The sequence below is a fragment of the Tympanuchus pallidicinctus genome, unplaced genomic scaffold, assembly GCF_026119805.1.
Source record: "Tympanuchus pallidicinctus isolate F22 unplaced genomic scaffold, pur_lepc_1.0 scaffold3, whole genome shotgun sequence".
Lineage (NCBI taxonomy): Eukaryota > Metazoa > Chordata > Aves > Galliformes > Phasianidae > Tympanuchus > Tympanuchus pallidicinctus.
This window is the reverse complement of record NW_026294747.1, coordinates 3241250-3253302: the sequence shown is the minus strand read 5'-3', so window position 1 is coordinate 3253302 and position 12053 is coordinate 3241250. Positions and strand designations below refer to the sequence as shown.

The following is a 12053-nucleotide window of genomic DNA, read 5'->3' as shown; positions in this document are numbered from 1 at the left end:
TCTGCACTGAACTTAAAAGCCACTCTAGTGAGTTATACATGCAGACTTGCCAGAGAAAGTATATGGGGTGTTTGCCCTTGATAGCATGGAAAACAGAACAAACTTATGTAATAGTGACAGATTAGAAAAAAAATGTAGCGCTCTGCAGCTACTACAGACTGATCAGAAATAAGTTGTGTCAGGCAATCAACTATTTTCCTAAAATGTATTTTTCAAGAAAATAAGTAGTGACTTCAACTTTTTTGTGTGGATACAATCAAATAAGAGGCATTAACTTACATTACTTGCTTATGTAACTTCACTCATTTTTCATTCACACATCTGCAAGTGCTAAAATCAACTCTAAATTTACGAGAAAGCCCAGAACTAAAAGGTGTTTTAGTATAAACTAGCATGCTGATTTAGTATTGGAAAAACAAAACAAAACAAAACAAACCTCTCCTCAGCCACATACACTGTATATTCTGAAAGTTAATTGTGACTTCAAAAGCTAAAATTACATTATTTATGCTTCATATGTTAATACTATGCCCAAAAAATAGTTTGGCTTAAGAACAGGGTTGTCTTGAAAACAGCTTTCTCAGTGTACAACTACAAAATAATCATTTTAAAATGAACGGGAACAGAAATGTGGACGTACAAGTTGCTGTACAGGTTGAAAAAAATACCTAAAAATAAAAAGACAGGATTACCTGAAGTTCAGGTTCTACTTCTATCAAGAATTCAGCCTGTTTCCCTACTGATCTTTTTTTTTTTTTCTTTGGCTTGTTTACACCTTTCTCACCTGTTCCAGGTGTCTTTAATGTGCCCGAGGTGGTTGAAGGTTTAGTCCTTGGTGTGGTAATGCCAACCTGAGCCGACATGCCCCGTCGCCAGGAACCCGTCTGCGAAATAACAGCGTTCTTCCTACCAGAAGTGCTTTTATCAGATTCATCAGACACATCAGAGGGATTCCTCCTCCATTTGGATCCTTGCTCCATTTTTATGCCACTGTCGGATCCTCCATCTGATTTCTTGACTTCATCGCTGGACCATAAGGAATTCCGCTCGACCTGGGAATGCTTTTCTGCATCAGTCTAGGACAGATAATGAATTATAATAGAACCTTCACAGCACATCTTCCTTTTGAGCAGCTTCATAAAAAAGAATTATTAAACTGATTAATAAAGTCAGCACTCATCTCTGAGTAGCAATAAATGCAACATGCCACTGAATAGGAAAAGTCACAGTAAGAAAAGAGCCCCAACAACGGTATATCTTTTCTAACGCGGCAGGGATAGACATGAAAAACACACAAGTTGTTCCCTTTAGAACAAATAAATAAATGAAGAAGGAAAAAGAACTTGGTTTATAAAGGATACATTCAGCCCTATGCCATTTATAACCCCCTCTCAGATTTCTGAGGAACCCTTTACAATGCAATGCCAAAAAATCATTTTGAACTTGTGCAGCTAGCTTTCCTTTGTTCCTGCTGCTTTTCTATCTCTTGTCTGGCAATCTGATCTCCAGAGCATGATGAGGCAGCTTTTTGAACAGATCTGAAGATGTGGAATGCTGTTAATATGCTAGGAAGACACCCAAGAACCGAAGAAGAATGAATCCCTCCCAACTTTCTAGCAACACTCAAGCCTGCCTCAAATACACAAATTACATCAGTTTTTCAACCAGCTCTTACGAACTGTTTTTCCCTCTTCTTTGAACAGACTGATTGCGCTGCCAGTCTTCTATTGAGAATTTAGCAAAGATGTCAGAGAATTTTCTCATGTGCAAACTTTTGCCAAATTCTCAGAAGCTCTTAAATGAATTCTATTACCACATATGTGAAATATATTTGCTCTGTACTAGCTTTTCCTATTGGCAACGATTACTATTAAAATTATCCTTTTAGAACTCCTCAAATGACGTTGATTAATTTAGTAATTAATTTAGGAATACCACAATCAACTTTTGTGCTCAGGTACAAATGACCTGCTCCAGTTAAAAACGTCATAATGCTCTCCAAGCATGACATCATGGGTTGGTGATTGGACTAGATTACTTTAGTGGCCTTTTCCAACCTTAATGATCACAAAAGAGCCTGCCAATTCAATATCTAATCATGAAGTCCTCCAGTAAGACTCAGTGAATTTTTGGAAGTTGCTGAGTATGATACTCAGCACTGTGCAGCAGTAGAAGGGTAATAATACTTGAAATTGTTTCCAATGCCACAAAATATCATAAAGCTCATAATCTTTTCCTCTCTTTGAAGAAGCAGAAAATCACCGCATATGAAAGGATGCGTGATAATGTATCGTGCTTACAGCAAAATACTGTACTTTAAAGTTTGTAAGGTATGTTTCAACTTCATTACTTCCCTTTTCTTACCAGATCACATCATAGGTATAACAGAAATTAGGGGGGGTATGGTTTAATTTTTTCTGAGTTTTACTGTCACTGCTTTTCTTTCTTTTTAAAGCCAAAAAACTAGCCTAAGTGATCAGTGTGTGAAAGATGATGCCACACATCAGAGTGGTCTTTTTTTCAGTACGTGGGTTATTTATCTGCATTTATCTAGGTACTGAGCCATTAGCCTAATGCGCATTTGCTGAGGTACTGATTTAGATAACTTTTTTCTTGTTACATTTTCTTCATGTTATTCAAATTTTATTTCCTGGACACTCAATTCAAAGAATGCCATTTAACATAGCACAGAGAGAAACACTGCCTTCTAGCTTTCTCCTTTTTGTATGGTTGGAACACTTTGGGATGGCTACCTTTCACTGCATGAACATCAGTAGGTTTGTAACACATGTGAGTATTTCTGTGCCTGGAGTTTCTCTAAAATCATCATTTGATGAAAATATCTCCTATTCTCACACATCTTGGAAGAGAGTATAGACAAGAAACAACAAACAATCAGCCAACAAAACAATCCCAACATCATCCCTCACATGTTGTTGTTAATGCCTCACTTCAAATACCCTGCCTGGAACTGCATATTTACGCTGTACACATTTGAGAGCAGGAAATACACCTACTTGCTAGTAAAGGCTTTATTATAGCTTTGGTTGACTATGAAATGCTCTTGTGCTTTCCTTTTCCCCGCTTCACATCTGTAAGAATAGTACAATCTCAACACAGTAAACTGCACTACAGCAGGTCCTCTCTCTCCACTCTCTTCCGTTCTACTTCATCTCCCACTCGTACTTTTTTTCCCAAGATCTTTTCTCCAGCTTTTGAAACGTGCACGTTTACCCTCTGAGCTCCTTGGCCAGAGATGTTTGCTTAATGGTAAACAACGAGAACAGCACAGAAACATGACTAAGGAATCAAAGGCAAAACATGGTGAAACCTGGCTTCCAGTTTCAGCAGAAACTCCACCCACCTGAAAGGCCTGGATTAGGTGAAAGTGGAAAACTCTGCTGCAGGACACAGCAAGACATGCAGCACAATAAATCTATTCACTAAGCTGTAAACAGATCAAATCCATCTTTGATCCAATGAAACTGGAAGTCATCTTGGTCCAACAGTTTAAAGATGCTGCTGTTTTCTATTTAAAGGAATTGCTTCCTTTCCTTCCTGTGATCTCTGTATGATTATGAGAACAAGTTTACGACTGAATCTCCCCTTCTATCTTGTTCAAGTTAAATAAGTATTTTCAAATGCCCACCAATGTCTTCATCTCTCTTTGCAATATATGCATGATATGACCTTAATGGCACTCTATGCAGTGCTGTATTAAAAGGTAAACCAATCAAGTCTCTGCAGTGCTTGGGAAAAATTTACAGCGCTGCAAAAGCAGTATAGCTACGTTAAGTGGGTTAGTGTTTGGCATAAGCCAACACCAGCCAACACAGCCAACACAGACTGCACAGTGAGGTTGTAGATGCCCCCTCCCTGGAAGCACTTAACGCTAGGCTGGATGGGGCTTTGAGCAACCTGGTCTAGAGAGAGGTGTCCCTGCCTATAGCAGGGGGTTTTGAATTGGATGATCTCTAAGGTCCCTTCCAATCCAAACTGTTCTGTGATTCTATGATAACCAGAGCAAGACACAGTGCCATGGTAAGGTAAATTCTGATTCCCTTCCCTGGCTTGTTCAGAATCAACTTGAGAACACCTCCACATCACTGCTACCAAAGGGGACTACGATAATCAGTGTCTATAAAGATTAAGTCATGGCCATTTCTAGGGCCTGGTTCTCAGAGATGAACAAAATACATCTTCTTCTGCAGATGGAGGTATTCAGCAGTTCTGAAAATCAGTTTCTTAGCAGAGACCTTCTTTTCTACTGTGAGCATGTCCTGTTCATTGCAGAGTAACTTGCTGATTTTATCAGTAGACACTGACATGTTAGGGCTCTCTCCCTTTGATGAGCTGTCTTATTTGTCTGAACTCCCAGCTGCACATGTGTTAGCTTCCACTCCCTCTATAATTATCTGAAACCCAACTTCTGTACCACCTCAAATAGATGCGGTAGCTTAAAAGTTAAGTGCCTGCTATTTACAAGAACCAAAGCAATGGATCACCTGAGAAGAGAAGTCTGCATCCCTGTGCAGATGTGTACCAGTCCTTTGCAAACCCTGGCACAGGTCACCATACTCAAGACAAGGCAAAAAAAGCATATATGCAGCAGTCGTTATTGTCATGAGCAGTGAGGACCTCTTTGGGCAACAAAAAAACAGCCCTGCAAGATGCACATGGTTCTATCACTCCCTGTTATCTCCATACCCCTGGCTGACAAGAACAGGATTTTTTTTGTTGTAGTTAAATGAAAACAAAGTATTTTATGGATAATAATCTGCAGTTAGTAGTACCTAGAATAAACAGTTTCAGTCATGGAAACTGAGGAGAGAAGCAGTTAACAGATATAAATCAAAGAACTGTAAACAAACCCGTACATTTTGGCTCCCAGTTCCCTCTTCTAATGGCTATGCTCTTTACAAGCTTCAGCTCATCTCCTTCTGGCCTATGCTATAGGTCTGCATTCTTTTGAATGCTGTGATAGTTGTGGAGGAGGAAGAGAAGCTCAACAACACAGATTTTGATCTCTTAGAGGTGTTTCCAAGAATCTGATCCATCAGAAGATACAAGTCAAATGAGTTTCTATTTTTTTTTTCTTAGTTTAATATTTAATCACGTCTCCTTTTTTCTCCTTTTTTCCTTCCCGACAGTATTACAATGTTGAGATATTAACAATTGTCAAAAAAACATTTGAGTTGCCTACGTTATTGCCTCTGTTAAGATATTGAAAAACATGCTTGATACACCTTAACTCCTCTCAACTTGTACAGGACTTGCATTAGCAGTTTCGAGCACACATGAAATCACTGATACACAACCAGAGGCTAACTGGGAATCTTTAATGTAGGCTCAAATATGCACTATGGCAAGGGAACAAAGGGTAAATATATGCTTGCACCACAGTCCTGCAGGCAGAGTAAGACTTCACAGCAACCACACTTCTACATTAGAACAGGTATTAAAAGCAAATTTAGGGTCCAGTTACGAAAAGAAAGAAGAATAAAAGAAGAAAGAAACAGAAGAGAAAGTTGTCTATCCTTCCTTCTCTACCTGCTGCAGTGCTGAGTCACTGCAGGGCAGTAGCTTTGACATATATACATGTAGGCTGCTGATGGACACAAAATTTATCTTCCTATGAAATGCTGCTGGGAATAGTAAGCCTGAAGTAATGTGCAGCCCCAGAAGTTACAAATAATTTATTTCATTTGCCTAGTACATGCCCATTTCTGATGGGAGTGCAAATAATCTTTAACCTTCACGCTGACTTACTCAAATTCTATTCTTTGAAAAAAACGTAACATCCTTTTCTAGGAAGAAAAATCCCATCTACTAATGCATGTTTTCTGTACAGCAGTCCTGTTACGAAGGAAAAAAAACATTTGTTGCCATAACACCACAGCAGATATTCCATGGATAACACACACAGAGGAAACATTCATAAACGCCACATATGATGGTTGCTGCTGCCTGACATTTCCTTTTGAGCAACACCCACTGCATTGAGGGCTGTGCATGCGTTCAGTTGGTCAAGTACATGGGAAAGGGGAAGGTGGTAAGGACACATAAAAAATATTAGCATGGACTAATTTACGAATCTGGAGCTTAGTTTTGGTGAAGTATGGTGCTTAGCATCAGTCAAAACAACAATATTTCTTGGTATTCTTAATGTTTTTCTCAGTTTCCAAGTTTTTCAGTCTGCATTGCTGAAAGGCTGTAAAGACTGCTGCAAATTAGAACAAGGTTACTGTTTAACGGAAAAATATTCATGCATTTAATTGTTGTTCTGTCAGGAAATAGTATCTGTGAAGGCACGAATAAGAGTTCATCCAACTTAAGACAATAATATTGATTGCATGAGAAAATAATAAATATCAGTGTTACTCTTTTACTTTACCTGTGCATCTAAGTTTTTACGGGAGGAGGCAGGTGTGTTGGCGTAAGAACTGATAGAGGAGCTGGTGTTAATGTCATCAGTGCTGAGATTATCTATGGTGTCACTGATCCCACTGCTGACAGAGCTGCTGTCATCCCAGCTGGGGAAAAAACAACACAACAAAGGAAGAAAACATGGGTCAAAAGACAAAACATAATTCAAAAGAAAATTATTATTTCTTCAAGCTGTATGCTACCGCTGGTTGCCAGGTGAAGATGGGCTCGTCATTTTTATAACTTCTCTTCATTAGAGAACAAGTCCAAGTTCATGCAGCTCATTGATCTTGCTGTTGCTACGCAGCCTACTCTGCCACTGTGAAGTTGGCAGCACCTATGATGTCATTCTTCTCACTGGCTCATTGAAAGTCTGAGCAAACAAACGTTGAAGTGACCCTTGGAACAATGCCCACAGTCCCGCACCGGGGGGAAGGTGTTGGCAGCAAGGTGTGTGTGGGATCATCACAGCCATGATGCAGAGATGGAATGCAAAGGATCTCAGAGCAATCTTTTGCACTTGGCTTTTACACAACATGCAACTTAGATCTACAACTCACAGCACCAGTGGTATCAGAAATGTTTAGAAAACAGACAGTTACTATCAACTGAAAGTTTGAAAGAATACCATTGTCCAGACAGCACATAATCCTCCTGATCTGTGCAATACATCATCTGCAAGCCCAATACCCAGCCAGTCGCCAAGCAGCAGATGACCACCCAATGAACTCCTCCTTTTTCAAACTTGCCTTCTGCAAGTCGTCATGCAGTACAGAATATGCCTTTGGCCACTCCCTGCTCCTTATGCCCACCAGCCCCTTGCTGGCAGGACAGGAGGAGAAACAGAGAAAACTAAAATGGCCTTGGCTCTGTACAGTGCTACTCAATAACATCCAGGAACATCGGTGTGTTATCAACATTGTTTTTCTCCTCAAACCAAAACAGAACATCATACCAGATGATGAAGAAAAACAACTCAGTCCTGCTGAACACAACAGCTAACTACGGCTGGAAATGCATAAATACAGATGTTACACATTTTTCAGAAAATTCAGGGAATTTGCACAGTTTCACCAGCAGCACACCTTGCACAGAACATCAGCTGCAATAGGGACATTGTGCACCTGCAGGAATGGTTACTGCTTGCAGCTGCTTTTTCCTACTAGCTTGTTTCAAGCAATGGTACTCACCAACCCGCCAGTAGGGTCATTTGAGAGAATTTCTCCTGCATCACCTCAGATGCAGCCAGCTTGGCTGCTCACATCAACATTTAAGGAGCCTGACTGATGTTGCCCGGAGGAACCCTTGCTCTGCTGGCCCAAACTGTACCCTGTAGCAGGACAGGGACAGTGAGGGACTGGTGCTTGCTAGGGCTCAGCACCACCAAGCATTGCCACTGGTCTATTTCAGTGGTGAAGCTACGTTTCCAAGGAAGGCTACAATCTTTGTCTAGATTTTCCTTTACCTGTACATTTTTGAAGAGGAAGCTGATCTAATAGAAAATAGAGGTAGAAGCTAAAAGGAAGCTCCTAACCTGAGTCTCCTTGCAGCTGGCTCAACCAGCCAGCCAGCTTCTATGTGACAGCTTTCAATTTTTAGAAACAGACCCTATATATTTCAGAACCTGTAACACAGAGCCATTACAACTGTCTGCCAGCAAGATGGCATTCAGTCCTCATTCCTAAAAAGCTACCCAATATGCACTCCAGATATAGTTACTTTTCCAGCGGGGGTGGGGGAACGAATTCTTTATCTTCATAAAGAACAGAAATGTTACATTGCTGAGCATTCCCCACCCTTAGCCATTGCAGGCCCCAGTTCAGCAGTGTCTAAAAAACGCATCTCATTTCAATTGCAAGCAGCTTTACTGCTATCTGCCAGTCCCATCGACTTCAGTCGGGCAATCTCGGGCAATATGGAAATATGTAAGTGCCCTCCTGAACTGGGACATGTGCTGAATGACAAAGGTGGAAGCACGCATCTGAATGCACTGATTGCTGTGGCTTCCTCTTAAATACATCCTGGGCTGTACATCTTTCATGTGCTGATGGAGGCTGTGGCCACTGCAGTTTGCATTTTCAAGGGTGCTATCTGTTGCTAGGTTTTAAAAGGTTTTAAAAGCCATCCTGAGATCCACAGAGCTGTACAGTATTTTGGTGGCTGGAAGATAAGCAGTAATGCTCTTGCAGGCATGCTGATCACAGCAAGAAGCAATACTAATGCCAGCCAAGCATCCACCACTCATAGGCAAGATGCTGTTACATCTGTCACCCCAGTAAGTGCACCAGCCTGTACTTGGTGCAACACGCAACGGTGCAGGACACTGCATCTGTCATCAGATGGATGCCTTTTCATTGCACACTGCTTTCACAACAACCCTAAAGGCTCTACGTAAATCCGTTCACTTTTGAGTTGGAGCCTTGATGGTTAAAGCCAAAAGAAGGGATGCAGAATGGGGAACCCAACAGCCCTTGTAATTACAGCATGCTTGGTTCCCAGAGCTGCGATAACATCTTTGTAATTTAGCTGGTGTAATTAATAATGGCTGATGTCAGCAAAAGTCTACTCAACCATGATCTGAAGCTGGAATGTTTGGGCTTTCCTTTCTTTATTTGATCAGTTACCTGAAACTTTACTTCGATTACTAAAAACTACAAAAAATCTTATAAGTGTATTATACAGGGAAATCATCCAACTATCCTCTTAAAAACCATCCCACTTCTGAAAATAGCTGAAGCAAATGAGGTCCCTTCCCTTCCCTTCCCTTCCCTTCCCTTCCCTTCCCTTCCCTTCCCTTCCCTTCCCTTCCCTTCCCTTCCCTTCCCTTCCCTTCCCTTCCCTTCCCTTCCCTTCCCTTCCCTTCCCTTCCCTTCCCTTCCCTTCCCTTTCCTTCCCTTCTCTTCCTCTCCCCTCCTCTCCCCTCCCCTCCCCTTCCTGCTCACCCTATCATGACAAACATCTTTGCTAATACGGATCACCCACATAAAGCACTAGGTCAACTACTCCAAGCTGCTTTTTCAAACAGGTTTGCAATGTGGTTAGGCTCAGACTTGTATTTTTCTACAGTCTATCAGTGCTTTCCCATCTTGCATAATCATCATCCACAGAATTGGGTTTTCTCTTGTCAGCTTGGAGGGCACATGAAACCGTCCGAAACCACCGCACGGTCCTCAGGACATACCCCTCACTACAGAAACATTTGCAGCTTGCAAGTCCAAAGAAAAACGTCATTAAAAATACAACTCAGTAAAGCTATTGTTAAAGGCTGGAAATCCACCCTTTGCTGCGGATGGGTGTGGATTCTAACATTGCTGGCTCTTCACTCAAAACCAAAATTACAATGAGCTGCTGAAAAATACATTTGTCAAAGACAGGGCCTTGGGGCTCTACAATATTTCAACTGGAAACATGGTAATTATCCTCTTCTACCTAAAAATTTAACTATTTATTAGTTGATAGGAGAACAAAAAAAAAAAAAAAGATCAAGGTGTAAAATGATTGAAACTTTGCAGCGCCTTCAAAGAACTAAAAGGAAAAATTAAAAAGCCAGAAAAATGTAATTGTGCTATGAAGTGAGATACGAAATACTGTAGTTTCACTGTTTTCTTCTGGGGTTTCCCATAATACTGACATCACTGTCACAAATCCCAAAGCCATACGCAGCCCCTTCCGTGGTGCTCCTCTCAGACTGTTATAAAAGGTGACACCTGTTTGTAGAAGAATGTAGAGCAATCTACTTCAAAAACAGCAAACTCAGTTAATATATGTCACTGGGTTATTAATCACCCACCAACTCTCAGTCTTTGTTGCTCTCTTCTACTAAGTCTTCACGTGCATTTTGAAACAAAACGTTCTGTTTCCAACCAACGGTGGTGCTCAGGGACAGCACTCTTGAAACACGCTGATAAGTGAGACCATCCAAATTGAAAAGTAAAACAGGGAAGGGGAAAACAAATACAGATCAATTCCACCTGTCCTTTCTGAAGCAGAATCCAATCCCTACACAACATTTCTGGCACTCAGTTAACCTCCTGGAGGTGTGCTGTGTTTAGCATTCATCTAAAATAACATTTCAGGATTCACATTTAAAAGCTCTATTTGTAAAAGAGAATAATTATCAACAGAAAAGTATCAATTTGGGTTCAAAAAATTAGGGAAGAAAAGAGTAGTAGAAGCTAGAAATCCGCACTTTCTTTTTGCTTATTTTTTTTATACCAGTACTAGTAACTGTTTGAACAGTAACACTAGACTTTATTTTGCCCTTGACAAGCCACTGCCAAACTTCAAGCGAACACAGCTAAGTGTGCAGACGTAGGGGCTCCTAAACCCATCCATCTAATCTCAGTATGTTCATCAGTTGACATACTCCAAAACTTCATGAAACAATGTGACTTTCTGCTGAAACTGATCATCTCATGCCATATAGCAGAAATTCCAGTGACAATCTCTTTTGCTCCAAGACACTTCAATTACTCACTATCTACAGCCACTAAATAGAGCAGTCCCAGGGCTGCATTAAGTTGCAAAACGCTTGGCTGGTAGAACTTGTTTTCTGGCCATTGTTCAAAACAATTGTTCCTATGGCTCTACACAGCCTTGGGGTGAGGTGATAAATCAGAGCCTTTGACCCAAATGCTGGATGAACAGTATGGCACGGCTAGCTCTGAAGAATCCAGCTCAAACACTGTAAGCAGCTACTGACCCTTGTCTCCTGGGCTTGAAACTGTACTTGCAATAACTTTCCTCTTGGACTGCTGCTGGCCCCCCACCTACTGCTCCATCCAAAGCATTCCTGTGCTGAGATAGCACGACCTGTCCCAGAAAAAAAAATCATTGTGAAGCATACAGCCCAGCAATGAGACAGTGGCTCTTCAGTGGTCAAGTCAAAGACGTTGGGTTGATGGCTGACTGAGATGACCTTAGTGGTCTGTTCTCACCTCAAGGATTCTATGACAACCCTATGATTCAGCTGAGGACTCGGCTCAGTTCCCTGTGTTCTCCCCTCCAGCAGCAGAGCCAGGAATCCACAGCCAAGCACCAGAGGGATGCGCAGATGCAGCTCACAGCTGCAGCGTGCTCTTCTCTCCCTTTGGCCCCGGCCAAAGCTCTCTGGGGCTGCAGGGATGAGGCCCAGTGCCCAGAACTGATACCTGGGGGATCGGTCCCTTCCCAGCACAAAGGCACTTTTTAACTCAGCCCCAAGAAGGGCTGGCACTGACTGAAAACACCAAGGCGCTTTCTGAAACAGGTCTGCCATCTGAATGCTCCTGCAGAACTGAATGGGGAGGGTGAGAGCTGAGCAGGTCATGAGAGCTCCTGTTACCTGGCAGCCTGCTTTGGGAAACAAAGGAAAGATTCATAGCTCCAAAATAAAATAAAAATGGGCTGAAACACAACGAAGGAAAAGGAGAGATTAGCTAAATTCTTAGAGCACTGACGTAACTAAACAGGGGAAGGAAAGGAACGAAGGATAGCGTGGAAACAAAAACATGCAGCAGGCATGTCAATTTCTTGCAGTGAGCAGCACTCAGAGCAGCCTGATCTGGCCTGAGCCCTGCAGCCGCACACCCTGCGCCAGGCTACCTGTCTGCAGGCTGGGCACTGACAGAGCACAGGCAGGAGATGGC

At 41.7% G+C, this 12053-nt stretch overlaps 1 protein-coding gene across 6 annotated transcripts in view; it reads right to left on the bottom strand.

Annotated features, from left to right (window-relative positions):
* Positions 1-12053, bottom strand: part of NAV2 (neuron navigator 2) — a 189774-nt gene that overhangs the window by 48353 nt on the left and 129368 nt on the right. For all 6 annotated transcript variants that reach the window (XM_052695681.1, XM_052695682.1, XM_052695683.1 and 3 more), the window contains 2 exons: positions 6395-6533; positions 785-1076 (listed from right to left, as the gene is read on the bottom strand). In XM_052695681.1, coding sequence (XP_052551641.1) covers positions 785-1076; positions 6395-6533 — 431 coding nt within the window. The remainder of the gene's footprint in view (positions 1-784; positions 1077-6394; positions 6534-12053) is intronic.